The sequence below is a fragment of the Stenella coeruleoalba genome (assembly GCF_951394435.1).
Source record: "Stenella coeruleoalba genome assembly, chromosome: 1".
Classification (NCBI taxonomy): Eukaryota; Metazoa; Chordata; class Mammalia; order Artiodactyla; family Delphinidae; genus Stenella; species Stenella coeruleoalba.
The window spans coordinates 2,250,040-2,277,694 of record NC_137169.1 but is presented as its reverse complement, the minus strand read 5'-3'; the positions used below and the strand labels follow the sequence as shown (position 1 = coordinate 2,277,694).

General features: G+C 51.9%; 1 protein-coding gene across 1 annotated transcript; it reads right to left on the bottom strand.

Moving 5' to 3' along the window:
- Positions 1 to 1,085: 1,085 nt before the first annotated feature.
- On the bottom strand, positions 1,086 to 14,659 carry CCDC27 (coiled-coil domain containing 27; the record flags this gene model as incomplete). The annotated part of the gene is given in 14 exon segments (XM_079941725.1): positions 1,086 to 1,211; positions 2,717 to 2,821; positions 5,034 to 5,246; positions 5,489 to 5,566; positions 8,039 to 8,169; positions 8,386 to 8,749; positions 8,999 to 9,094; positions 9,828 to 10,007; positions 11,801 to 11,958; positions 12,529 to 12,639; positions 13,648 to 13,780; positions 13,898 to 13,937; positions 14,236 to 14,521; positions 14,524 to 14,659. Coding segments are annotated over 14 exon segments (2,157 nt in total).
- Between the last annotated feature and the right edge of the window lie 12,996 nt (positions 14,660 to 27,655).

The window sequence follows — 27,655 nt, the reverse complement described above, 5'->3', positions numbered from 1 at the left end:
GGAGGCCGCCGGACTCCGGGAACGGGGGTGGGGCCTGGTGGAGGGGTGGAGGGGCGGGGCCGTTACCGGGGGCGTGGCAGGGGCGGAGCAAGAGGGAGGTCCCAAGGCCTTCCAGGAGGTGCGTGCTGCAGGGGCGAGGGGCAGCAAGGGCCGCCGGGGCCGCAGGAGCCGCAAGGGCCGCAGAGCGCACCTCTCTCCAGAGCCTAGACCCCTCTCAACTGTTGCAGTTTCCCCGCCGGGAACCGGGCTCGAGCGCAGAAGCGGGCTCAGTGGGGGGAGGAGGGATGGTAAGCGCGCCTGGTTAGAACCGAAACACCGGATTGTTCTCGGTGGCGCCCAGTCATCAGGTTCCCCAGCCGCCAGCCGGCCTTCCGCTCGCTCTGAGCGGCCAGAGGCCTGGGTGGGGCGGCCATGCGCGAGCGGGCGCTGCTCGAAGGAAAGGATGAAAGAATGCGTGGACAGGTGAGCGTAGAGAGCAAAGAGAAGAGGCCGAGGACTGACTAGGTTCAGCACGTGTTTGTGTGCCGGGCACAGGTCTCTGTGAACGACACTGACAAGCGTGCCTGTCCTCGCAGATCTTTCATCTCAGGAGCGATGGATGTGAACAGAAGTGCCGCAGCCCGACCCATCTTCTTCCACGGGGTCGCACCAGCAAAACAGTGCCCCAGCTGGGGAGCCCCTGTCAGGGGAACCGCCGCAGGTGTGTGCGGCAGAGAAGGACCGCTCTGGGGTCTGAACTGAATGCGGTGGACAGGAGCCCAGTCTCAGGCCTCCTACACCTGGCACCACCAGAGGGCACCCTGCTCAGCGTGGGGTCTTCCCAGGAAGGAGCCAGGGGTGCAGGCTGCTGTGCTGACCCCCAACGAGTGAGTTTTGGAATGGGGGGTGTCCATGTAGCCCAAGCTCCCCTGTGTGTGCTAGTGAAGGAGAAGGTGAGACGGTGGCCAACAGCAGGTGTAATTCTGAATCTGGGCGCAAGGGTGAGGCCATGGGGGCTGACGGAGGAGAAGGGGGGGCACACAGGGCACACCCAGGTTGGGTCCTGGCCTCCACTGGACTGGCTGCGCCTGGGGTCCTAGCTGGGCCTACTTGGAGGTTATCTTCTTGGACTTGCTGGGTGAGGATAAGATCTCCGACTGCTGCAGGGGGGGCACTTTAATCCCCTTCTGTTTCAACTGGTTGTAGTAGTCAGTTCTCTCTGAGATGATCCCCTAGAAAAGACATGCAGCAGCGTGTGCCCAGTCCTTGCAGGCTCCTGGGACACCACCCTTCCCTCCCCGAGAAGAGCCCGCTGCCTCAGTGCTGTGCTGGTGAATATTTGCAACCTGTTCTCCAGGAGAAAATAAAAAGCTCTGGTTTGTAGCATTTGCCAATTTCTGTTCTGAAAGCCCTCCCACCACGGCTGATCCAGGAACAGGGGTGAAGCCACAGAACTCGGAGCTGGGGAGAGATGCCCACCATCGGCTCCAGGTCATCTCACCCCTGGAGTCTGCCCCAAATGCACTTCTTAGTCCTCTGGGAATTGCTGGGAGCCCAGACTCCCAGAGACCTCAGAGGCCGTCAAGTCTTAACCTCAAGTCCCTTCTGTCCTGGGCGCAGGGAAGGCTGTCCCGCCCCTCCTCAGCCTCCTTCTCGCTGGCCCATTGCTGGTTTGTGTGGGGCATTGGCAAAGGAAGGGGGTTTTCCCTGGCTACTGGGTGATGGTGACGACTCCTCTGATCCCCCTCCCCCCTGCCTCCCTCCCTCCCACCCCCCATCCCTCCCATCTTCTCTCTCCTTCCTCCCTCTTCCCCTCCCACAAACAACAGTAACCAGGCCCCAGGCCCCAAACAACAGAGACCTCTCCCCAGGTCCCCATGCAGAGGTTCCCTCTGCCCTGAGGGCTGTGGCCACCCTGCAAGAGCACCATTAACTCCCCTCCCCCCCTCACAGAGGAAAGGAACCCAGCCCCAGGGAAGTGTGGACCAGTGGCAGGTCACGGGTAGCTGCTGGGGCCTAGGGCTGTGCTGTCGAAGGAGGCGTGGGGCCGGAGCACCTGTCCTTCAGGTGCTTTTCCTCCCAGAGCTGCGGGCCCCGTGGTGCCTGGAAGGCAGACACGCTGCCCCGGGTACAGAGGGAAGCTCTACGGCTCAGCGAAGTCAAGTGACCGGCCCACAGCTTTGAAGCTAAGGTCCAGGAGGTGGTGACTCACTCCTGCCACCCCAAAGCTGCACTATTTCCCCTTCACCGCCCTGCCCCTCTGAGTCCTCTGCCTGTCAGTGAGGAGCTGGCATGGACCAAGGCCGGGGAGAGGGTCCGTGCCAGACTCCTGGCTCAGCAGGGATTCCAGCGGAGGCCAGGCTGAGCTGCAAAGTAGCGTCCTTGGAGGAGGCTGAGCTGGGCGGAGCCTGGGGATGGGCTCCTGCTGCAGGAAAATGCCCAGGACCCAGCAGTTTGGTCCCCTCCCTACTGCACTGGGTGGGTTTGCAGCAGCTGCTGCTGGGCGCTGAATGCTGAGAGCAGCTCGGGGACATTGCCACCCATTAGGGAGACCTAGTCCCCTCTGCCTAAGCAGAGAGAAAGGACAGTTCTGGGGTCACGGTAAAAGGGTGACACCACCAGGACAAGAATGGGGGTCCCTAGCCTCCCATCCAGGCCTCTCCCCTCTGCCCCCAGCTGCAGACCCTGGAGCGCTGGTGTGGAGACGTGGCCCCGGGGACAAGGAGGCTGGATATACCTGCAAGGCTTCCAGGATGTCATTGTCAGAGATCTCGGTGGCCAAGGACTTGAATCCTATGGTGTTGAAGGTGGCCTGGATGATCTTGTTTCTTAGTCTTTCGAGCTGTGAGCGCAAGGAAAATAACCAAGCTCGCCTTTAGCGGAGGAGGCAGCAACCTCCGCACCTGCCACCTCGCTGAGGGTCTAGGGAAGGTAGACCTGGCCTCATGTTTCCTGGCTTTAGGAATTGGAGTCAGGGTGGGAGAGGTCAGCGTGGTCGCCTTAGAGCTAGAAGGTGCCAGATCACCACCTGGACCCAGGAAGCTTAACACCAAAGTGCAAAGACTTTCTGCCACACCAAGCTTTTGTTGTTTGTTTTTAATTGAAAAAGCAAAACCTGCATGTGGTCAAAACAAAACAAAAGCTCCGGGGCTTCCCTGGTGGCGCAGTGGTTGAGAGTCCGCCTGCCGATGCAGGGGATGCGGGTTCGTGCCCCGGTCCGGGAAGATCCCACATGCCGCGGAGCGGCTGGGCCCGTGAGCCATGGCCGCTGGGCCTGTGCATCCGGAGCCTGTGCTCCGCAACGGGAGAGGCCACAACAGTGAGAGGCCCGCATACCACAAGAAAACAAAACAAACAAACAAAAATCTCCAAATGAGCCCCAGACCTTCCCCCCCTTCCCTGAAGGAGCTTCAGCCACAGTCTCCTGCTGACCCCCAGGAGACTGTCAGTGGCGCAGAAAACATCCTGCAGACTCTGTTAGCCCCCCTTTGGTCATTGTACTCCCTCCCTTCCTCCATGCTGTGGGCATCTGCATTAAACGGTTAACCAGGCGTTAACCAGGCGTTAAGCAGAATGGACCCCTGAGGCTGTCTAGTCTTTTTCTGCCATCAGCATCCTTGTGGGTGCTCAGGGCCCCAGCCCACCTCCGCAGAGGAGAGTGAATCATGCCTCCCAGTAATTTCAGAATAAAATCCTCCGATCTGCACCCCAGAAGCCCCCAGACAGTGTCCCCCAAGTCACGGTGACAAGCTCAGCTCCAGCTTCTCACCCTCAGTGTCCGGGGGCCCTGCCAATGTAGAAATGCTGAGGGAGAGCCTCGCTGGAGGGATGTGGCATTGCCTAACGCCACGCAAGTCGGTCCACTTTGCCTCTGGGACAGGGATGCCACAAGCCCCTGGACTTGGAGGGGGCAGAGGGCTTCCTTTCCTTCTTTCCAACATGGATTAATGCCAGCTCTGTGCCAGGCACCATGCTAGGTACAGGGGTCATGAGGGAAACGGGGGCTCGCCCTCTGTACCAGAGGTGCCTCCTGCTGGGTAAGGGGTGGTAGTCACCCGGGGCAACCATCCACGGTGCCCCACAGCCGGGCCTGTCTCAGGCATCACTCACTGGTCATGGCACTACTTCCTGCCGACCCCAGACTGAGCCTCAGAATCTTTCTCAACACAGCATTCTGGGCTCCACCAAACCCACTAGAAATGGAACCATCTATACACCGTCACCCATCTAGCGATTTAGCTGGGAATGCTGCTGGATGGGAAACACAGTTTTATAAAAGATAACAGGCAAGGGAGAGGGGCTCAGTGATGCTGTCAGCTGGCCAGCAGGAGGCCGGCCCCAACAGGATGGAGAACACGGCTGGTTACAGGTGGCACTCCCGGTGGGTGAGTGGGGAAAATGTTATTTCAAAAGCCTGCAAGCTTGGGGCCTTTACCTTTGCTGGTTTTGGACTCAATCAAGTCAGATCTCTGACGGGTCCCTCCTAAATCCGCCGCCCCATGCCTTTGCTCACATCTAATGGGGAGCTCAGAATGGAGACCCTGCACTTCACACCCTAGCACCACGTCCACGCAGCTCTGGGACCTCAGATGGACCTTCTCTGCTGCAGGTTCCTATCGATCAGGTGAGGACACTCATGAAAGCCACATCCCAGCTTTGTTAACAGGGTTGAATGCCTTAGTAAATGCTCCGAACAGCACCTGACCCACAGCAAGTGCTCTCTAAATTATACATGGACAGCATTATTATTACTGCTTCTCTCCCACCTCAGAGCCCTTCTCCTTCCTGGCTGGCCACCCATACCCCTGGGTCCCTTTCACAGCACAACCCAAGGGGCTCCTCCATGGACAAAGCCCCGACACGCGGCACCCTCCGGCTCCTACGTCTAAGGCTGCCACGCCCATTGCACCCTTGCCCCCTCCTCCACCAGCACTCCTGGACACAAGGGGTGGGGGGTGAGCCAGAGGGCCCGTGCACAGTCCCCAGGGTCGGCGCTGGGCAGCGCTGGGCGAGGGCCCCGGAGCAGGCCCTCAGGAGGGGGGAGCCGGGCGTACCCTGGACTGGGCGCTCTCCAGGGCCACGCAGGCCTGCTGTTCCGCCCGCTGGATCATCTCATTCTTGTTCTGCATCTCCTCCTGCAGCTGCTTCCGCCTCTGCAGATGGTCCTGGCTCTGGTTCACCTGGGCCTGCAGCTGGCTGACCTTGGCCTCCAACTCTGAGATGGTCCGTTCCCGCTTGACCAGTTCCTTCTCCAGCTCTGACACTTGCTGGGGGGCGGAGAGATGGCGCAGTAGGCCCACCTGCACCCCTCCTTCCCCTGAAGACGGCCACCTCTCCCTGAGCTCTTCAAGTCAGCCCGGCCCTGGCCATGGCAGGGACCCCTGTGGGTGTCTGTGCTTCTGGATTTGCTGAATGGGGTGTTGCCCAGCGGTGAGGGATCTGCCAGCTTCCTCTCCCCCCACCGTCACCATCCGGGCCTGCGGCTGCCCCCTGACCACCCCACGGACACCTGTCGGAGGAGAAGGTTGTCCTTCTCGATCAGTCCCATCATCTCCATGTGTTTCTTGTCTTCCCGGAGGTTGGAGAACTGCAAGGCAGAGGGGGCTTCGCTCAGGGGCTGGGGGTGAGACACCAGACAGCCCCCTCCCTGAACCTCAGTAAGACCAAAGCTCCGTGGTTGGTTTCTGCTGGACAGGGAGGGGAGGAGGGGCGGCACCAAACACACTTGGGAAGCTGGCTCCAGAGCCAGCAGTGGGGAGAGCCGTCAGAGTCCCTGGAAATCTCAGAAATTGGTGGTGCTGGGCTGTTCTGGACGTGGAAACCAACACGACGAGGAACATCATTTCAGAAACCAGGAGCCGCAGACTCGTCCCTGACCAGGAGCTGCCGAGCGCCTGCCCCTTTTCCACCTGGCAGGAGACTTGATGCCGAGGGGCCGCAGGGGGTCTCTGGCCCGGGAGATGCCAAGCTCACTTGGTGGAGACCCCCAGCTCCAGGCACAGGTTGTGGGGGCTGAATGTGGAGACTGCAGCCTCTGCCCGTCTTGGTCCTAAAACACCGGCAGCTGGGCCTTTGCTTTCCGGGAAAGGAACTTTCCCAGTTTCCCAGATTCCAGGAGAATCTGGGCAAACCAAGAGGAGAGACCCAACAACATGACCACTGAACTAACTCTCCGCTGAAACGCCCAAGACCAGCTCTCTGCCATGAAGCACAAAATTATCACTCAGGGGCTCAGAGATTCCAGGCAGCTCTGACCTTGGAGCAAGATTCTTGCAGGAATGACAGAAACCAAAACCAGACTTACAAAAGGAGCTTATAGGAGATAGAAATGGCACAAGAAGCCAAAACGCATAATGATCACTTACGCTCTCAGCGAGGTCAGAGACATACTGCAATTGAGAAACAAAACGAGAGTGTGCTTCCAAAAAAGCGGGAGAGGAACATTCAGAGAGCAAAAGCAAGATCTTGGGAACCGTAAATAAGCAAAATTAAAGCTCAGCAGGAGGGCTGTTGCCAAAGTTAAGGAAATCTCATAAAAGAGGAACAGAAAGACAAAGCGATGAAAGGTAAGAGGGAAGAGACAGGAAGGAAAAAAGAGACCAGAAGGGGAGGTCCACTGGCCGATGGATGGAGATGCCAGAAGGAGGGTTCAGAGGAAACAGAGAGAACGAAATAAAAACTATATAAACAAAGAAAAATTCTAGAACTGAAGGACACAAGTTTCCAGTTGCCCATTGAGCGCCCAGGACAAATGAAAACAGACCCTTAGTAAGTCCCAACTATGGAAGCTTCTGCACACAAGGGACAAAGGCAGGATGTTGCAACTTTCCAGAGAGAAACGAAGCACCACCAAAAACTATGCTGTACGAAAGTGCAAGAGTCAGGGTGTGTTTGGGCTTCCCACCAGGAACCCGAGAAGCTCGGACACGTGGAGCAATGCCTTCACACTGCTGAGGGAAAGTGCTTGCCATTCCGGAATTCTATTCCAACCAAATTCTATTAATGTGTAGAAGAAGGACATTTGCAGAATGTCCTTACGATGTCCCCCAAATTTTACCTTCACTCACCTTTCTCAAAAAAACTACTGAAGGATGTGCTCCAGTGAAACTATGGGAGTAGGTCAAGAAAGAGAAAAGATGTGGATGGCAGTGGCTTTAAAATGTGGTTTATGGATCTTAATACTGTTTCACAAAACGTGTGTTTCGGTCACGTGCGTGTGCACCTGATAACCGTCTCAATATGTAAATGCAGCGTCCACTCACTGACGCCGCGATGGAATAGTACGGGGAGGGGGAGGAGTTCCCGGGCTGGGGAGGCAAGCGAGGAAAGAGGGAAGCGTTAGATGATGCCAAGATGGAGGAACATCTAGAATGGGCATTGTAAGCATGCAATCTCGAGATGTAAAGAGCCAGCCTTCAAGAATCAGCTAGAAGAGTTGAAAGCGGTTGTCTTGGGGGATGGGCAAATGAGAAAGAGAAGGGTCAGACTCCTGTTTCGCATAATAAGCCCGTGGAACTGTTTGGTTCCTTAAGCTGTGTAGCTTTGTGCACAAGAAACTTGGATAAAAATAAAAGCTAAAAATGCTTCAGGGAATTCCCTGGCGGTCCAGTGGCTAGGACTCCATGCGTGCTTTCATTGCCGAGGGCCCGGGTTCAATCCCTGTCGGGGAACTAAGATCCTGCAAGCCATTCAGCGTGGCCAAAAAATAAAATTCAATTAAAAAATACAAATGCTTCAGTGCATTGGCGATATCCCTAAGGTCACCAATGCACTGGGCTCATTGCAGTGGCGATCTCCCTAAGGTCCATGGGGGTCTCAGCCCTGGGACCCAGGGGCCAGGAGATGCTTGAGAAATGGCCAGGAGCCCAGTGGCCCAGGAGACAGAGATGACTGCTGGGAACAGAGGGCAGCGCAGAGCACGGCGGGGCAGGGTGTGAAGCCCAGCTCCACCACTATCAGCTCCCTAGTCAAGTGTCTCCATCAGGGGGATGGGACAGACGGCACCGGTCCCAGAGCCCCAGAGGGAGGACGCCTGTGACGTGACGGAGGACACCGCCACCTTGTCGGACATGGCTTGCAGCTGCTGCTTCCGCTCTCGCAGCTCCTTCTGCAAGGCCTCGTTCTCCATTTTGAAGCTCTGCAGCTGGGACTCTTGGATTTCCATTTGTCGTTGTAAAGACATGATGGCTCCTGGGTGAGGCGACAGTGAGAGGGGAGGAGAGGGTGCTGGTCACCGCACCATCCCGGGGGCTCCAGGCTGAGACTGCAGGCTGAGGGCTGCTGGCTCCCACCCCGGGGCTCCAGCGCCGCCGCCACATGGTCCCGGCTGAGAGGGACATGGGGCAAAGCCGGCAGAGCTGGGCATGCTCGCTGCTGGCCCCGCCTCACCATCCTCCAACTTCCCACCTGTTGCCAGGGAGTGTCTGGTCCTCGTGATCTCGAGCTGGAACTGGAACTCCCGGACCAGCTGTTCATGCTTCTCCAGCTGGGCTCTCAGCTCCCCCGTGAAGGTGTGGGCCATGGAGGCAGCCCTCTTCCCGCCCGCGGCCTCCCCCTCCGCGGCGCCCTCTGCGGCCACCACCGTCGCCGCCTTCTCCTGCAGAGTCCCCTTCCTGCTGGCACTGGCCCTCGCCCCCTCGTCCGCCGCCAGCTCGGCCTCCCATTCCAGGCCTTCTTCCTCCTCGTAGCTGCCTCCTTCCAGGTCCTTGCCTCTGTCGGTCATGGCGTGCTCTCCCTGCATCTGGGGGAGGGACGGGCATGCTGGGCAGGACTGCGGGACCCCTGTGGAAAGGGGCTCGGCCATTCACGGGGGCAGAGGGTGCACTGCAAAGGGGGCCCCCAGGGGGCGGGGCCGGGGCTACATCTCCAGGAGCTGCCCCATCACCCCTCCCCTGCTCCCCTCCAGTGTGGCCGAGGGTTTCGCCTGGGCGGGGACCACCGGGTGCGGAGAGCAGGTGGGAACCTGTGGCCTGGGCATCACGTGGGCAGCCTGGGAGAGGAGGCCCCGGCCAGCCCGCACCTGCTGCCTGTGCTCCGGCTCCTCCTTGCCTCCGAGGAAGGTCCTAAGGGTGTTCAGTCTCCCCTGCAGCTTCGGCTCCGACTCCGCCGGCCACTCCTGCAAGAGGCCCGTGGGAGCCTCAGAGTTTCAATCTGCACCTTCAGCTCCCCCAGGGGCCGTGCTGCCGAGACCTGTCTTCCTGGAAGGGGGACCCACCGTCCTCCTGCCAGGGGTGCCCTGTCAGTGGGCAGGGGGCCATAGTGTGCAGATGGCAGCCCTGGGGGGCCGTATTGTTTCTGGCTCCCCCCCACCCCAGGAACAGCCCTGGCAAGTGGCCTGGCAGTAACGAGCACGCTCGTCTGGAGGAGTTTGGCAGGGGCCCGACCTCAGACGTGCCCGCAGGTCACCGCCCTGCACTGCCCGCTCACGCCTGACAGCCCCCAGGAGGCCGGGGAACGGGGGTCACAGGACGATGCTTCCAGGCCTCTCCAGACTCCTGCTGTCCCCGCCCACCAGTCCCCCACCATCGGTGCCTGGGTAGCTTTTCTGGCGGCGGCCAGAGGGTCCGGTGGTGGTCGGAAGCCTCCAGTCCCCACTTCACGCGAGGACCCAGCATAAACACTGGCTGTATCCCCAGACGTGAAAGAAGTCCGTTCTCAGACTCGGCGACTGCTCCCCTGGGCCACACAGAGCCCTACCCCGACCCGCCTCCTCCAGGGCGCCCCCCAGAGCTGGGGGAGGGGTGGGGGCCCACCCCGATGTTACAGGCAAGGACACAGAACCCCCACAGCTAGAACAGGTCAGGCTAATCCAACCCACCGCCGCCCGCGGAGCGCCTGCCTCTGCTCACCGTCATGACCTCGCTCAGCGAGGCCTCCTGGCTTTTGCTCTTCAGGAGGCATTTCAGCTGCTTTCTCAAGGCCTCCCTCTCCTCCTGGAGAGCCAGGATCTCCTCGTCTTTCGTCTGAACCTGCACCTCCAGCTCGGAGAGGCGCTGGACTTCCTTCCCCAGTGCAAACAGGCACCGGTCCTGGGCAGAAACAGGGCAGCCCTGGGCACGGTCAAGCCACTCAGACGCGCCTCCAGCACCACCAGCCCCCAGCAGAGCAGCAGCTCTGGGCCCAGGAAGAGCAGGCCTGCTGCCCTAGACCCCGTCCACCCCCCACCCCCCCACCTCCCCACCCCACCCCCCACCCTCCCCACCCCCGTCATCCCCACCCACCTCCTGCTTAAGGGCCACCCTTGCCCGGGGATCTCCAGGCCTGGCTCCCGGTCAGCCCCCAGGTGCGGCCGAGGACACCTAACCAGCATCCCTTCCAAGGGCCACCTCCAAGGGGCTTGTCAGGGCTGGGCCCACTGCCCCTCAACCATCCACTCTCAAAACCTCCATGCCCTTAATTATTCAAAACTGAAGACAAAATAAAGGTGTTTTTGGACAAACAGTAACTGGAAGAATTCGTTGCCAGCAGAGCTGAACAACTGAGAGAAATACTAAAGGGAATTCTCCAGGCAAGAGGGAAGGGGTCAGAGACAGAATTCTAGAAGGAAAAGATAACTAGGAGTTAAGTGATAGGCTTCCACGGAGTCCACAAGTCCAAGAAGTCACAAAGGAAGTTGGAAAATATTTTAAACTGAATGATAACAAACATTTGGACACGTCAAGACGGGCGACTAGAAAGCTGTGATTAAGGACAGATTTATAGCCTTCGAATGCATGGATCAGGGGAAACAACGGAAAATCAAAGATCTAAGTATCCAGCTCAAGAATTCAGAAGAAGAACTGGAAATTTAGCCTAAAGAACATAGCAGGAAGAGAATTTTTTTTTTTTTTTCCCTGTACGCGGGCCTCTCTTTGATGCGGCCTCTCCCGCTGCGGAGCACAGGCTACGGACGCGCAGGCTCAGCGGCCATGGCTCACGGGCCTAGCCGCTCCGCGGAGAGAAGACTTTTAACATTGATAAGACTGGTGGAGAGAAAAAGAGAGAAGGCACAAGTTAACGATGTCAGGAACAAAAAAAACAGGCAATCTTCTGCAGAATCTTCTCCAGACTTTGGAAGAATAATACTAAGAGACTCTTGTGCACAGAGTTAGGCTCACAGATTTGAAAATTTACATGAAATGGGCACATTCCTAGAAAAACATAGCTTACCAAAACTGAAACGAGAGAAAAGGAAGTTGGAATATCTTAAAAGGAATTGAATTTGTTATTTTAAAAACCAACCCTGTAAGAAATTGCCAGGTACAGATGGCTTCAATGATGAATTCTTCAGAATTTAACAAAGCAATAACACCAACCTTATGCAAACTCTTCCAGAAAATAGAAAAAGAGCGAAAACTTTCCAACTTTTGTTGTTGTTATGAGGCCAGAAAACTCTGACACCAAAAGCAAACAGGGAATGACAAAGCGGGTAAATTATGGGCCAGTCCCTCTCATAAACATGTAGGAAAAAATGATACCACGATGAGTCAACCCGTAGGGAGATCATTGCCCATCAAGCTGGTTATTACTATTTTAAAGAATATATGGATGTTGAAGGTCTTGACTCACGGGGGGAGCTGTGTAAGAGTGGGTGACGTCCAGGCCAGCCTGAACTGTCCCCCACAGGGATGAAGATGGGCAGGACCTAGGCTTGTCAAACATCTGATTCGTAGAAGCCATGGGAGGGGGTCTGGATGTCAGTTCAGGCCATGTCTGGGACCTGCTTACACAGCCAAAGAGATACTAGAACAAGAGCCCCCAGGGTCGGGCATCCTCTCGGGCAGGAGGTGGAGCCGGGGCGCCAGGACCAGGATCCGTGCCCAGGCTCCGCGCTCGGCCGTACCTTCTCGTGGATGACGGAGATGTACCAAGGTACCCACTTCCTTGGGTAGCTCTGCCCTAGGACCGGGTTGCTGGGGGCCGGGCTCAACACCTGGGCTTCACTCTTCTTCCGAAGGTAATTGAACTCGCAGGCACTCTTACTAAAGGGAAGTTGGCAGCCTGTCAAGAGGCGGGGCGGCGGGGGGGTCGGTCAGACTCTCCCCCAGCTGAGTTGCCCCAGATCTTCCGTAACATCCCCCTTTCAAGACTCCCCCTGAAACCTTTCGCTGCCAGCGGGGCTCCTCTACACCCTTGTCCGTCCCCCACACCCAGCCCAGTGTGTATGAGAGCATCAAAGCACGCTTCAGGATTCCCAGAGCCTGGGGGTCAGGACAAGAGGGGACATCCTGACTCTGCCCTGTGCACAGGGGACACTTTTGAGGAGTTTCCTTGAATTCAGGCAAATTCAAGGGGGGGTGGATTTCACCTCTGGATAAACAAAAGTGTTTGTCTGTAGGAACAGTGCACGTGGGTCCCTCTAATCAAGGAGGGATGCATCCCAGGAGCCTGTGGAAGGGACATAGGGCCAGGCAGGCGGTCCTAGGAAGGGAGTTCCATGGGACATGATCGGGTGGCTTTGCGAGGAGCAGGGGTCCCTGCAGATGAAGGCAGAGGACCTCAGGGCTGGGGTCCGAGGAGAGAACCCCATGGGTCACACGTGCCCAGCAGGGCCGTCCTCGCCGTCCTCACCGTCCACCTTCATGTCCAAGCCCTCCTGACCAGAGAGCAGGTCCTCAGTCACCTTCCAGGTCTCAGAGCTGATGCACCTGTCCTCGGGGAGATCGAGAGTCGTGGCTGAACCTGCAGGACGGTAAACGTGCCAACAGATGACGGCTAAGGCCGAGTCTTCCCAAGACCTCCAGGACAGAGACTAGTATTTCCTTTCCTTTTAAATGCTGGGTAGGGTTCAAGGTGGTTTTCTCAGCGATTGCATAGGATTGGACTACGCGACTGAATCGAAGCGTAGTTCTGTCCCCCTACCCACCACGGGTGTGTCCACCTGAAACCGATCCGTGCACCTTAAGCTCTGCGAGTTGGTGCCTCCCCTTCCCTGGAGGGCAGCCCCGTTCCCTCCTGTTAAAGTGGCTCCCCCTCTAAGTCCTGGAGTGCCGGCTGCTCTCTGAGGCCCTGGCACTGAGAACGGGAAGCTTAGAGCCTGGACGGGTGGGCGGGGCCCTGCTTTTGCCTGACTGCCGCCTGAGAGCCACACACAGGACCCCAGTTGCTGGCTGCAGGCACTCGGCCTCGACGTCAACACCGCTAAGGAAAATGCCGTGTGTGGGGAAATGGGAGTAGCCCAGGTCCCGGAGCTGGAGGTCTGGGATGACACCTGGCCTGACCGATGCCACTCGGGTGACGGCTGGGCCCTTAGCTGCCCTCTCGGAGCCTCTCATCCATATCAGAGCAACGTAGGCTTAGACGACAGTCTTGCTAAGGCCCCTTTCAGGGCTTGGTCCCTAATGAGCTGCCTTTGGCCCTATGGACCTCTTTCCTGAAGCTTCCAGAACCTTCAACCTTCTCCTCCCCTGTCCCAACCCTACTGAATCTTGGTGAGTGAGACCATAGAAGAAGCAAGAGGACTGGGAGACCAGAAATACAGGCCTTGCCTTCCCTCCCTCCCCCTCCCACTCTGGCCTCAGCTGAGAGCCAATTTCAGAAGCAGCAGCTGTGGCCACTGCACACGTCCCCTCTGGCCACCCCCAGGCTGCTGTGTGCCAGGACCCCGTGCGGGTCCCGGACTCTGAGGGGTGGGTTGGGTGGTTGGGTGGAGGGGGTGTGCCCACGTGGGGCCCCGCTGGGCACGCTCACCATAGTGGGTCATGGACGTGGACCTGGTGCTGAACTGGGGACAGCCCGGACGTGTGAGAAACTTGTGCCAGAGCTCCTCCATTTCAGACAGGAAGCCGCTGTCCTGGGGGCTGGTGTCCTTGTTGAAATCGCTCTGAGGAGCAGGAAAATGAGACCAGCAGGAGAAGAGGGACCCGGGAAGCCCCTCTCCCATCTTCTGGCGGAGCGCCAGGGCCTGCCGTGTGTGCCGACCCCAGTGGGCTGTCCCCACCCGGAAGACTGGCTGCTTGATGAGGGCCGTGGGGACCTTGCTTTAGAAGTTGCAGTCGGCTGAGCCCAGAGTCAAGTCCACTCAGGAGGGCCCTGGGGAGTGTGGTGGCTCTCCAGTCTCCCCCAGCGCGTGGTACCTGCCTGAACCTTCCCGCCCGCGCTTTCTCTTCCTTATTTTCTCTCCTCCCCATTCCCTCCTTCTCAAGACTTCCCTAAGGAAGGCTCAGAGCAGACACTGCATCTTCTCTCCCAGTCTCCATCCACTCCCAGAATCTACCCACTGTAATCCATCAGCCAAGCTGATCTGGGATGCTCTTATTAGCCCCCCACCCTCAAGGCCTCTCATCCAGTGGGAGAAGCAGGTCATCTCCTGATGAGCTGCGTGTGGCCGGGCCATCCTTTCTCCCGAGACTCCGTACCATCTTCCTGTAGTAGCGGTTGATGGCCTGAGCTGACCTGCTGAGGGAGCGCTCTTTTTGGCGAAGTTTCCATTCTGGGGTCTGTTCGTTCCGGCTGGACACTTGCCGTAGGACGATCAGGCCCTTCTCTATCCAGTTGGGCACCAGACTTTTCTTCTTGGGCGTGCTGGCTCTGATGGGTAACATCGGGAACGTGGAGCAGAGGGCCAAGGTTGGCCACCTGAATGATGACTTGGACCTATCCTCCGGGTCTGGAGCAGCGTGTCGAGGGGGACACAGCCCCAGTCATGGGTGCGCAGGCCCAAGCACAGGCCGGGAGAAGACCAGCTTCCCGAGCTCCACATCCTAGGGGGTCCTGGGAGCAGTCTATGACATCACAGATGTCTCCATAGAAACCTAGAAACAGCACCTGTCATCTGTCTTAATTTTCGGCTGGGAAGGGGAACCAGAAGCGGCTTCGCTGTACACACAGAATGTTACAAGCGCAGGAGAAGTGCCCCGAGGCATTAGCAGCCCATTCTTCTGTTTTCTTTTTTCCCCATCATTAGTATTTCACCTTATTTAACAATCTGACACTGTGTCAGTGGCTCTGATGTGAAAATTTAACCTTTTCAATTAAAGTCCACACTTTAGACATATTTCTTAACACCTGAATACTGTATGTACTTCTTTTTTAAAAATGGAATTGGGATAGAGGAGAGAGACTTACTGTGATTTTGCTAAATTCCCACCATCCGATTCTTGGACACACAGGCCTCAGGCTTGCAAAGGTCACAAAGAAATGGTGTCGATGTTTCTCTGCATCCAGGCTGCTACTTGAAAAATTTTCTTTTTGGCCACTTCATGTTTCTCAAACTGCAGTTTGATGTCGAAAACATTCTCTTCAGTGAAAGCAGCCAGACACAGAAGGCCACATGGTGTGTGATTCCATTTATTTGAAGAGTCCAGAATGCGCAAATCTACCGAGACAGAACACATTGATTTCCTAGGGCAGGAGGGAGGGAGGAACGGGGAGTGACTACACATGGCTCCCGGGGCTCCTCTGTGGGGGGATGAAAATGTTCTGAAACTGGATAGGGGTGACGGGAGCACATCGCTGCAGAGGGACTAAATGCCATTGAATTGTACATTTTAAAACGGTGATTTTTATCTCAATTTAAAATAATAACTGTACTTCGAGCTCATATTCTTTCAGCCCATCCTTCAGGGGGAATAGAAAATGCCAGCCCCTGCAGGCAGCATGTAGAGCTGTGTTCTGAAGCAGCCTCACTTTCTTTCAAGGGAACCAAGGTGCCTTCCCAGAGTCCAGTCCCCTCTGGGTCACCCTGTGGGTCCTCTCCAGCTCCGCATGGCCTCCTCTCCCATAACCATTCGCTGGTCTGGCCCAGCTCAGAGTTTCAAGGGAAAGTGGGGTATTGTTTTGAGTTGAGGTCTCCCGCCTATTTCAGTGTCACCTGCTGCTGCTTTTTCTCCAGTCCACTCGAGGGATGCCTCCAGGCGAGAAGTTCTCAGTTCTGCAACACAGAAGGATGAAAATGCCGTCTGGGTTTCCACTCCTGTCTGTGATCTTGAGTCTAAAAGGAGAGGAGAGGGTCCCTCTTACACTCAGAGGCTATGGGGGCCGGCAGGGGACCGCGTGCCATCCTGGAGGGACCTATATGAACAAACGGGTGAATGAGAGCGAGAGAGGGGCAACACTGCAAAGATTTTGGTGCCTCGTATCCCATGTCACTAGAGACAAAGACAGTACAAGGGTGATCCTGCATCACAAAATAAATGTAAGAAAATCAAACACTGACCATTCCCAGATGTTATACTAATGCTTTCTTTGGGATCTATTAAATACTTTCCTAATTTCTTCTTCATATGTTTTGATACCTCTGCAGTACTAGGGTCTCAAGTCTGTCTGTTGAGTGGTTCAGCCCTGGGTCAGAGGCAGCCTCCGATCCCACCCTGCTTCATTTGTTGGATGTAGTGTTTTAATACAGCAATTTGGTAAAGGTGATCGAGTATCTTAGTCAGATCCTCTTTGTCTTTTCCTTTTTTTTTTTTGGCTGCACCTTGCAGCTAGCAGCTAGCGGGATTTTAGTTCCCAGACCAAGGATCGAACCTGTGGCCCCTGCTGTGAAAGTGGCCAGTCCTAACCACTGGACTGCCAGGGAATTCCCAAGGTCCTCTTTGTCTTACTGACTTTTCCCCCATCATCTGCTGAGAAAGGGGTATTGAAATATTCCAACTATGGTGTGGAACTATTTCCCCCTTCAGTTCTGTCAATTTTGCTTTATGTGTTTAAGGGATCTATTATTGGGCACATACACGTTTAAGGCTGTCATGTCGTCCTCATGAGTCAATTCTTTTATCTTTATGAAAGGTCTCTCTTTTATATTTTTGGCCTTAAAGTCTATTTTACTGATATATTAACATAGTCACTCTTACCTTATTATGCTCCCATTGTATGGTATTTTTTTCCATCCATTCATTTTCAATCTACTTGTGTCATATTTAAACTATATCTTTTATAAATAACATATGGCTGGGTCTTGTCTTATTATTCACTCTGATAATCTCCTTTAATTGCAGTGTTCAGCCCATTAACATTTAACGTAATTATTGATGTGGTTAGATTAGGCCTACCATTTTATTATTTGTTTTCTCTTTGCCCACATGTTTCTTGTTCTCTATCCCTCTTTCTTTATTTTTTGTATTTGTTGAATATTTTATAGAATTCCATTTTAATTTACCTGCTGAACATTCAGATACACCTCTTTGCATTATATCTTAGAAGTCGCTCTAGATTTCACAATACACATCCTTACTTTTCACAGTTTAGTAAAGTTAATATTGTACCACTTTATGTAAAAAGATAGAAATCTTGCACCCAATTGGATCCTTACCCCTCTCCCACCATATTTTAAACTATAGTTGTCATAAGTTTTACATCTACTTATACTCTATGTCTCATAAGACAATGTTATAAATTCTCCTTCTAACAGTATTTCAAAGAAATTAAGAGGAGAAATAGTCTTTTGTATTTACACATATATTTCCCTTCAGCCTGAAAAATTTCATTGATCATCTCTTGCAATGCAGGTCTAGTGGAAACAAATCCTCTCAGTTTCCCTTCTTCTAGGTATATATTTATTTTGCCTTGATTCTTGAAGGACATTTTTGTGAACATAGAACTCTTGGTTGACAAGTGGCTTTCCTTTCAGCACGTAAAGGTGTTCTGGATTCTGGTCCCTATAATTCCTATGAGGGTCCTGTGGTTATGCAAATTGTCGTTCCCTTGTAAGTAATGTTTAATTTTTCTCTAGGTGGATTTCAATATTTTTATTTTTATCTTTGGCTTCAATTTGACTCTGGTGTGTCTAGGCATGATTTTGTGTGTGCGTCTTCACTGTTTTGGATTTTGTTAACCTCTTAAATCTACAAATATATGTTTTCTACCAAACTGAAAAGTTTTCAGTCATTATTTCTTTAAATAATTTTTTCAGTTCCTTTCTCTCTTCTTCTTTGGAGACTCCAATTACCCATCTCTTAGCTCTTTTAACATTGCCCCACAAGTCCCTGAGGTTCTCACTTTTTAAAATCTTTTTTCTTCTTCTTCAGACTAGGTAATTTCTAATGACCTGTCTTCAACTTCACTTCCTCTTACCTCTCTCATCTTGAGTCTGCTATTAAACTCCAGGATTTTTAAATCCCAGTGATTTAAAAGGTTTTTTTTCAAATATATATTTTTCAGTTCTAAAGTTTCCATTTGTTTTTTTCAATATTTTCTATTTATAAGCTGAGGTCTCCTATTGCCTCATTCATTAGGAGAGTACTTGCCTAACCAAGCATAATTATAACAGCTGCTTTAAGTCTTTGTCTGACAATTCCAATGTCAGCGTCATCTTGAGGTTGCCCTCTGTTAATTTCTTCCCTTCAGAGTGGGTTGCATTTTCCTGGTAGAGTAATTTTAGATTGTATCCCAGACGTTGTGAACGTTATGCTGTGGAGACTCTGAGTTCTGTTATATTCCTCTGAAGAGTGTTGATGGTTTCATTTTAGCGGTGACTCACATGGCTAAACTAAGACTGCAAGTCTGTCTTACCTGCAGTGGACAGCAGTTCCAACCTCAGTGGAGATTGTTCCGTCTGTCCCAGGCAGGTGTAGTTTGAAGGGCAGCTAGAGGCTTGGGCGGTGTTTATACACAGGGTTTGAGGGTGCCCTCATCTGGCTCTCCTTCCTGGCATTCCTCCTTTGCTGTCCAATGGCCGTGCTTTCCCTGGCTCTTTCCCCTGGTTACTTCAGCCAGAGGGACCACAGAAGGGGACCTTCCTGTCAGACGTTTCATCACCCCACCCTACACTGCAGCTGTGCTTCTCCTTAGAGAAAAGCAACCAAAAGGTGAACTCACCCATGCCAGTCGCTTCCTCCACATTTTTACCCCCCTCCAAAATATTTCTGTTTTTATCCTCAGGCATGCTCAGTAGTTATATTTTGCATTTTTTACTCTAGTTTGTAGCTGTTTTCTGTGGGAGGCATAGGAGGGTCCCTCTTACAGGAGCTCCTTCCCCCATTCTGAAACAGAGCCCCCTGGGTCCATTTGGGACATCTCTCCAGGATCTCATAGATGGACCTCCAGCAAACCTACTGAAGAATAAGTCATGGTGCCCAACAGCAGGGAGGACCTTGTGGAAAGGCCCTCACCTGGTGTGCCTGCCTATGGGACAGCACGAGCAGGTGCTATGGACTGAGTGTCTGTGTCCCCCTAAAATTCATATGTCAAGGTCCTAACCCCCAATATGGTGGTATTGGGGGGAAGGGCCTTTGGGAGGTGATCAGGGTTAGATGAGATCATGAAGTGTGGGGCCCATGATGAGATTAGCGCCCTCAGAAGGAAAGGATGAGAGATCTCCTTCCGGCATGCATGCTGAGGAAAGGCCATGTGAGGACACAGCGAGAAGGTGGCATCTTTGAGCCAGAACCCAACCAAGCTGGCACCCTCATCTCAGACTTCCAGCCTCCAGAACTGTGAGGAATACATGTCTACTGATGAAGCCGCCCAGCCAGTGGTATTTTGTTGTATCAGCCCGAGCAGACTAAGACAAGAGGGATCCTGGGAAAAAACCAGAATGGCCAGAGCTGCTGAGATGGGAGAAGCAAGGGCTCCTGGCAGGAGGGAGAGCCTGTGGGTGTGATAGGGGGGTACCTCCATTTGAACCCAAGAAAAATGCAAGTAAATGTTTAACACAACATAGATGGTGGTGGAGACTCAGGTGTGTAGGAAGGAACTTTGTCCATCCATTCAACATTACTGCCTATCAGGTGATCACCAAGCAAACACTGCACTAGGCCATGAATAGGACCCAAGCACCCAACCCGCCCTCCCAAGCTCACAGGGCTGTGGGGGACCCAGGCAGAGATGGTTCATTGGATACAGTGTGGGAAGGACTAGCTGAGCTTGGTCTGAATACTGCTTTTCAAAACCTTAAAGGAGAAAGTGCTTCCTCAAGGAAATGAGCGGCATCAAAGCATCTTCTCTTTATTTTCTTTCTTGGACCAAATACTAGCTAAAAGATAACACTGGTGGCCAATTCTGAGTGGAGACAGATTTTTAATGTGACATCTGGGAAATAGAGTGTGTTGCCTTCATAGACGTAGAGGTAACAAATCACCTGCAAGAGATTTCTTTTTCTGGGAAATAAAATCCCATGGGAAGAATTTTTTAAATATTGAATGCTGAAAACTACTTCACAGTATAATCCTGAGAGATATCAAATGAGTGGGCAGCTGCAGGGAGCCATGCAGAATATACTTGTTTTCCTTCTTCCCCTGTTGACAGGTGTTGGCTTCGAGGGGCATGGTGACCTAGCAGCTAGGCTACCTTCATCAGCAGGGAATCCTTCTGCTCCCATTTACCTTTGAAGAAAAAGAGTCAGTGTGGGGCAGACATTGTAAACATGCTGAGCCCTTAGGGAAGTATGTCTCAGGGGTTCTGGTGACTCAGGCTGTTTGCTATTGAAATTGATGAGGAAGCATTTATCTTTCTTTCACACCTAGGATTCCTAGGTTAATTTTTAATTGTGCTTTATAGACATTAACTCCTATATTTCTCAACGATGTAGGTACGAGTATGACCCCATTTTACAGATGAAGACACTGAAGAAGGGAGAGTTTACAGAACCCGCCCAATGTCACACAGCGAGTCAGGGGCAGAGCTGGGACCCACACCTTGGTCACCTGACTGTAGGGTCCATATTCTGAACAGCGCTGCCTACATTGCCCTTCATCCAATTGGGTGCCTTCTGGACAGGATGTCCAAGAGTTACCCGTGTGATGCACCACATTCTGGCTTCTGCTGTTGTTGGATTTTGTTATTGTTTTTTATATCATTAAGCATTTAATTTACTAAGATCATGCTTTCATTAACATGGTTTATAATATTTTAAAATATAATACTATGAGCTACCCTGTAGTAGCATAGACTTTTTAAAAATTTTTATTGAAGTATGGTTGGTTTACAATGTTGTGTTAATTTCTGCTGTACAGCAAAGCGACTCAGTTATACATATATCTTCTTTTCCATATTCTTTCCCACTATGGTTTGTCACAGGATATTGAATATAATTCCCTGTGCTGTGCAGTAGGAACTTGTTATTTATCCCTCATATATGTACCAGGTTCTGTTTTGATTGGGTCCAAGGCAGTACAGCAAGGCAGTTAGAGTGCAGCTCCGGAGCCTGACTGCTTGGGTTCACATCCCAGCTCCAATGTTATTAGTAGCTGCATGCCCTTGGGCAAGTTACTTCCCCTCCCTGGGCCAATTTGATCATCTCTAAAATGGAGAGAAAAATTATACCTATCTCGGGGCTTCCCTGGTGGCGCCGTGGTTGAGAGTCCGCCTGCCGATGCAGGGGACACGGGTTCGTGCCCCGGTCCGGGAAGATCCCACATGCCGCGGAGCGGCTGGGCCCGTGAGCCATGGCCGCTGAGCCTGCGCGTCCGGAGCCTGTGCTCAGCAGTGGGAGAGGCCACAGCAGTGAGAGGCCTGTGAACCGCAAAAAAAAAAAAAAAAAATTTTACCTATCTCATAGAGTTGTGAGGATTTATTTAGGAAATATATGTAAAGAGTTAGCATAGTGCATGGCATATAGTCAGTAAAGATTAGCTATTGTTATTTATGATAATTATTTTCATCATGCTCACCATCACCATCACCATCATCACCATCACCGTCACCGTCACCATCACCATCACCATCATCACCATCATCACCATCACCGTCACCGTCACCGTCACTGTCACCATCACCACCATCACCATCACCATCACCATCATCACCATCATCACCATCATCACCATCACCATCATCTTTTTGTCTGTCTTAGAGGGATTTGGATTGCCTAAGTAATTAAGAATGTGAACAAAAGTGGTGATTAATCATGCTGACCTATGTAATAATAGTCATTAATGCAGCCTTCATCAAGATCATTATTAGCAATTTGGATACCAAGGAGGTCATAAAGCAAATTAGTTTTACATTTGCCTCTCTATCTCTTTGGCACCTTTGGTTTTTTCATTTATTCTCACTTATTGAATGTCTTCCAAGTGCCAGGCACTGTCCTAGACACTGTGGAATCATTGAGATAGACCAAGTTATGCTGTGACAGTCAGCAAACTCCCATCTCAGGGGCTGAACACACAAACTTTTTTTTCTTACTTGTGCTAGCTGTCCGATGTAGGGCCTTGCAGGCACACCACTGATTGTGTTAAAGAAAAATTACTCCTACACTTGTTAAAACAATAAGGAAGACTTTATTCAAGACTATTGCAGTAAGAGAGAGAGATTGAGTTCAACCCCCAATACGGCAAAGACAGCAGGGGATTTATAACCAATGGCAGAGTGAGGAGGTCAGTGGATGGAAAATTCCTGGGAGGAGACATCAAGAGTAGGGGGATTCTGGGACTTCCCTGCGGTCCAGTGGTTAAAACTTCGCCTTCCAGTGCAGGGGGTGCAGGTTCGATCCCTGGTCGGGGAGCTAAGATGCCACATGCCTCGTGGCCAAAAATCCAAAACATAAAACAGAAGCAATATTGTAACAAATTCAATAAAGACTTAAAAAAAAGAAAAACAGTAGGGGGATTCTTACTAAACTGTCCTAACAGGACTCTTGCTAAAGGCAGGCTAAGGACTCAAATACGAGGGCTCAGACGGGCAAGGTCAGGGAAAGCGGAATTCGATCAGATGCCAAGGGTCAGGGGATTCCGGCTAAACTGAACTTAGCAGGATTCTTGCTAAAACTGGGCTCAAAAAGGATGGACATGAGAGGCCAAGGTGGAGCCTAGTCGAGAAGAGGGCTCGGAGGAGCCTGTTTGGTCCAGGAGAGTCTCTGTCCATTGCAGTTAGTCAGGGACCCAGGATGCTGGAGGCTCTGCCTCTGTCACTGGCATCTGGATCACAGATGCAGGAACGAGGGACTCTGAGGTCTCATGTCGGCGAGCAACGTTTTGGCCTGGAAGTGATGCCTCTTCCTGAGGCTCACATCTTACAGACCGAGGCCAGTCAGCTGGCCATGCCTGATCACAAAGCGGGTGGGGAAATGCAGACCTACTGTTCTGGGCTGAGTTGTGTCCCACCCAGAAAGATATGTTAAAAGTCTTTAACCCTCAGGACCTCAGAAAGTGACCTGATTTGGAGATGGGGTCTTTACAGAGGTGGTCATGTTAAAATGAGGTCATTAGGGTGGGCCCTAGCCCCATGGGATTGGTGTCCTTATAAAAAAGGGAATTTAGACACAGATGCAGAGGGAAGAGGCCACGTGAAGATGAAGGGTTGGAGTGATGTGACCACAGGGAACACTAACTATTGGCAGCAGAACTAGGGAGAAGCAAGGGAGGACCCTCTGACTTCAGAGGGAGCACAACCCTACCTTGATTTTCGACTTCTGGCCTCTGGAACTGTGAGGGAATAAATTCCTGTTGTTTAAGCCCCCCAGTCTGTAGTACTTTATTATGGTGGCCCCAGGAAACAAATGAAGATTGGCCATCTTGGGGAACCAGATCCCGTGGACCCAGCAGGGCGTGAACAGAGCTGTGATGGGGGGGGGCCTGAGAGTCCACGCTCACCCCTAAGAGGGGCCTCCCACCGTCTTGGGGGTGAGCGGGGCAAGGAGGTTCCTGAAGAGCTTCCTGTAGGAGGCACGCGGAAGGAGAGTCCTGAAGGATGGGAGGGCTTAGGCCAGGTGGATAGGGGGCAAGTGAGCTTTTCAGGCAGATGAGCATCACGCCCCTCCCTGGCTCTCTGCTTGAGAGTTGCCTGGGGAGCTGATTCCCATTCACCAGGTCCGGGTGCTTCCTGTTCTCCAAGCAGTTTTTCACTTCCCACCGCTGCTGGATTCTTCTTCTCTGCTCTGTGTCTTCTGGCTTTCTCTCTGCCCCGGACTCTACACGGAGGTGGCATAAACTGTCACGCTCCTGGGATGGCCACATGAAGCCTAGGTTTCACCACTGGCAGCGGTCCATGCCTCTTGTAACTGTTCAGACTCTCTTGAGAAGGGCTCCCTGCCTCTCTTCTGGTGCCTCCAGAAATGTAATTCATCCCTGCTGCGTGGCCTGTATCGTAAGTCAGTGTATCCTAGACATGGCCTTCACATTTACTGAGAATCCATGGAGACATTTTCACATGATGCAGTAATAAGCAATTTCATTTTTACAGATTCACACCAAAAATCCACCGATAAAATGTGCGAGATCAGCAAAGTGCTTAACACACCATATTTTCCCTAATCTCTGCGAGCCCTCAGCAAGTTTCCTGTCATCCTTCCTCTCCCATGACAACAAAGTATATCTCCCGTGTGCCAGGCTCAGCGCTCCCAGTGGAGATACGAAGAAAAACCAGATCCACTCGGTCCTTTCTCTCTGCAACCCAGAGGTCATAGGAAAAGATGGACAGCAGGATTGGCTCTTTGTTAATGTAGAGCTCAAATAGAATCCTAATCACTTTGGGAGGGACGAAAATGTGCAGAAGATATTTGCATGCCTGTGTCATGGCAGCTTTACTCACAACAGCCAAAAGGTAGAAGCAACCCAAGTGTCCACTGACAAACGAATGAATAAGCAAAATGTGGTCCATCCATACGATGGAATATTGTTCAGCCTTAAAAAGCAGGAAGTTCTGACACCTGCTACAACATAGATGAACTATGAAGACATGACGCTGAGTGAAGTGAGTCAGTCACAGAAGGATGAATACTGCATGATTGCACTTATAGGAGGTCCCTAGTGTCGTCAAACTCATAGAGGCAGAAAGCAGAAGTGTTGAGAAGAGTGTCCCCCGCAGAGCAAGCAGTTCATCAGCTGAGGGTGAAAGCGAGGTTGGCTTATTCAAGAGCAACAGAGGCCAGATCCTTGAGGCCTGCGTTTCTCATGATAGAGGACCATTTAGAAGGTGTCAGAGCTCTAGGATGGAGCCAGAATCCCCAGTGGCGGGTATTACTGTACTGGTTTCCTGGGGCTGCCGCATCACAGCACCACAGACTGGGCTTACACAGCAGAGAGTTATTCTCTCTCAGTTCTGGAGACCAGAAGTCCACGATCAAGATGTCGGTAGGGCTGGTTCCTTCTGAGGCTGTGGAGGGGATGTTTCCAGGCTGCTCTCCTAGCCTCTCGTGGTTTGTTGGTGATTCTTGGCCCTCCTTGGCCCTCCTTGGCTTCTTAGAAGCATCATCCCCATCTCTGCTTCCCCTTCACACGGCGTTTCCCCAGTGTGTGTGTCTGTGTCCAAATTTCCCCCTTTTCTAAGGACACCAGTCTTGTTGGACTAGAGACCCACCCTACTCCAGTGTAACTTCATCTTTACTCAACCATTTACATCTGCAACGACCCTATTTCCTAATAAGATCACATTCACAGGTCCTGGGGGTTAGGACTTCAACATGTGAATTTTTCAGAAGAAAGGATTCAACCCATAACAACTACACCGTGTCAGCAATATTCAGTGCAAGATGCTCTCCAGACCTCATTACCCAGCCTCAGGGCACGTAAAGCATGCCTGGCATGTAGGAGTATTTGGTCGAATGAATGAGTATCATTTCTGGCTTTTAAGGCTTTCTGATGAAAAATGCAGTTAAAAACTGAGAACATTCCAGCTTATTTTCAAACTTTAATTCAGTAAATGCTTAAGGTCAGCCAGTTAAAAAAACACCAGGCTTGTTTTGGATCTAGGGACAGTGGGGTGAAAATGAGATCTCTGCCCCCTTGGAGATTAGTCCCTGACCCGAGATATTTTGTCTTCACCTTTATTTTTACTCAGCTGTGACCCATGAATGCATTCTGCATTCAAAATCTAGAAATAGGACCTGATCACCAAAGGGCAGCTGCTTATCCAATATCACTTGTAAACAGAGCCCTGGTTTTATGCCTGGCCCGGATTAACCCAGCTAAGGCATTTCCCAGCCATGCAGAAGGAGTCATTGGCTTTCCAGAAAGCTCTTTAAATAGAGAGGGGCTGCTTGTGTTCAAGTTGTGATCAGATATTCGTTCCTTTTTAGGGCTAGATAATATCTCATTGTATGGATGGACCACATTTTGTTTATCCAAATGGCGTCCATCAGTGGGCACTTGGGTTGATTCCACATCTTGGTTCTTGTGAATAACGCTGCCATGAACATGCATTTGCAAGTATCTCTTCCAGACTCCCAATCATTTCTGGTCTTTGTGTCGTTCGGGGGTTAGTATAGAAAGCAGATATCCTAAGCATCAGGAGACTTAGTATAAAGAACAATCATTGGAAGGATTAGTGACTGCTGCTCTGGGTGGAGTGACCTCAGAACTCACCTCCGCTGCATCCAGGAAGGCAAAGAAGCAGGAGGCTGCCCATGATCTGGGGTCAGGACACCTGGTTGGGAAGGCTCTGCCACCATAGTCACCTTGATGGCAAACTGGCAACAGGATGCTGGGATGCTCTGGAAGTGACTCCTTTCTCCCCAGAGTTGTCTCTGTACATTCATCAAAAATTCATCTCTCTTCTGGTCCTTTGATCCATTTGCCTATTCCTTCCCCAACACCACAGTATCTTGATTACTACAGCTGTCCAGTAAGTCGGGGTGAAATGAGGTAGCCTGAGCCCTCCAACTTGTTCACTTTCAACGTTGTTTTGCTTATTCTAGATCCTTTCCCATTCCATGTAAATTTTAGAATCACCTTGCTGGTTTCTACAGCAAAAATCCTGTTAGCATTTTGATTGGAATTGCCTCAAATTTGTAGATCAGTCTGGGGAGAGTTGACATCTTCATGATAGTGGGTCATGACCTATCTCTGCATTTATCTAGGTCGTCTTTGATTACTTTCATCACTGTTGTGTACTTTTCAGTGTTCAGATCTTATGCGTGTTTTGTTAGAATTTTTGGTGCTGTTGCAGATGGTACTTTTTTATTTTCCATTTTTAGTTTTTCATCGCTAGTATATAGAAGTACAATTGATTTTTGTATAACTGACCTTGAATTCTGTGATCTTACTAAAGTCACTTGTTCCCTTCCTTTGTTGTGGATTCTCTGTGATCTTCTGTGTTGACAACCGTGTTGTTTGTGAATAGAGACAGTTTTCCTCCTTTCTAGCCAGTGTGCTTCTTTTTCTTGCCTAATTGCACTAGCAAGGACCTGCCATGTGATGTAGGATAGGAGTGATGAGAGCCTCCTTTTGTGCCCAGCCCTAGGGCTGAAGCATTCTGCCTTTTACCATGGGTGCGGTGCCAGCTGTAAGCTCTATCAGGTTGAGATCATTGCCTTCTGTTCCCACTCTGCTGAGAGTTTTCATCGGGACTGGAGGCTGAATTTTGTCAAGTGCATTTTCTGCACCATTTGAGATCATGGATGATTGATCTAATGTCGAACCAGCCTTGCATTCCTGGGATAAGCCCACTGGATCCTGCTGTATTACCCTTTTTTATACATTTTTGGATTCCATTTGCTAAATTTTTAAAGAATTTTTGTCTGCATTCATGAGAGGTATTCCTCTATAGTTGTTGTTGTTGTTTGGTAATATCTTTAACTGGTTTTGGTTTCAGGGTAATGCTTGCCCCATGGAATGAGTTGGGTGTGTTCCCCTCTTCACTTTTTCTGGAAGTGTTTGTGTAGAATAGGCACTCATTTCTCTTTAACGTGAAAAGCATTCTCAGCGCCCCAGGCTGTCCAAAACAGAGACCAGCTCTGGTTTGCCAACCCTTGTCTCTTAAGATAGAAGCAAGGTCACTGTAACTTCCTAAGCTGAAGATTTCCGTATTCTACAAAAGGAGCTGAGTTAAGGCTCTGAAGTCATAAACTTTTATTCAGGAACTACAGGCTGACAGTTGCTTGTGG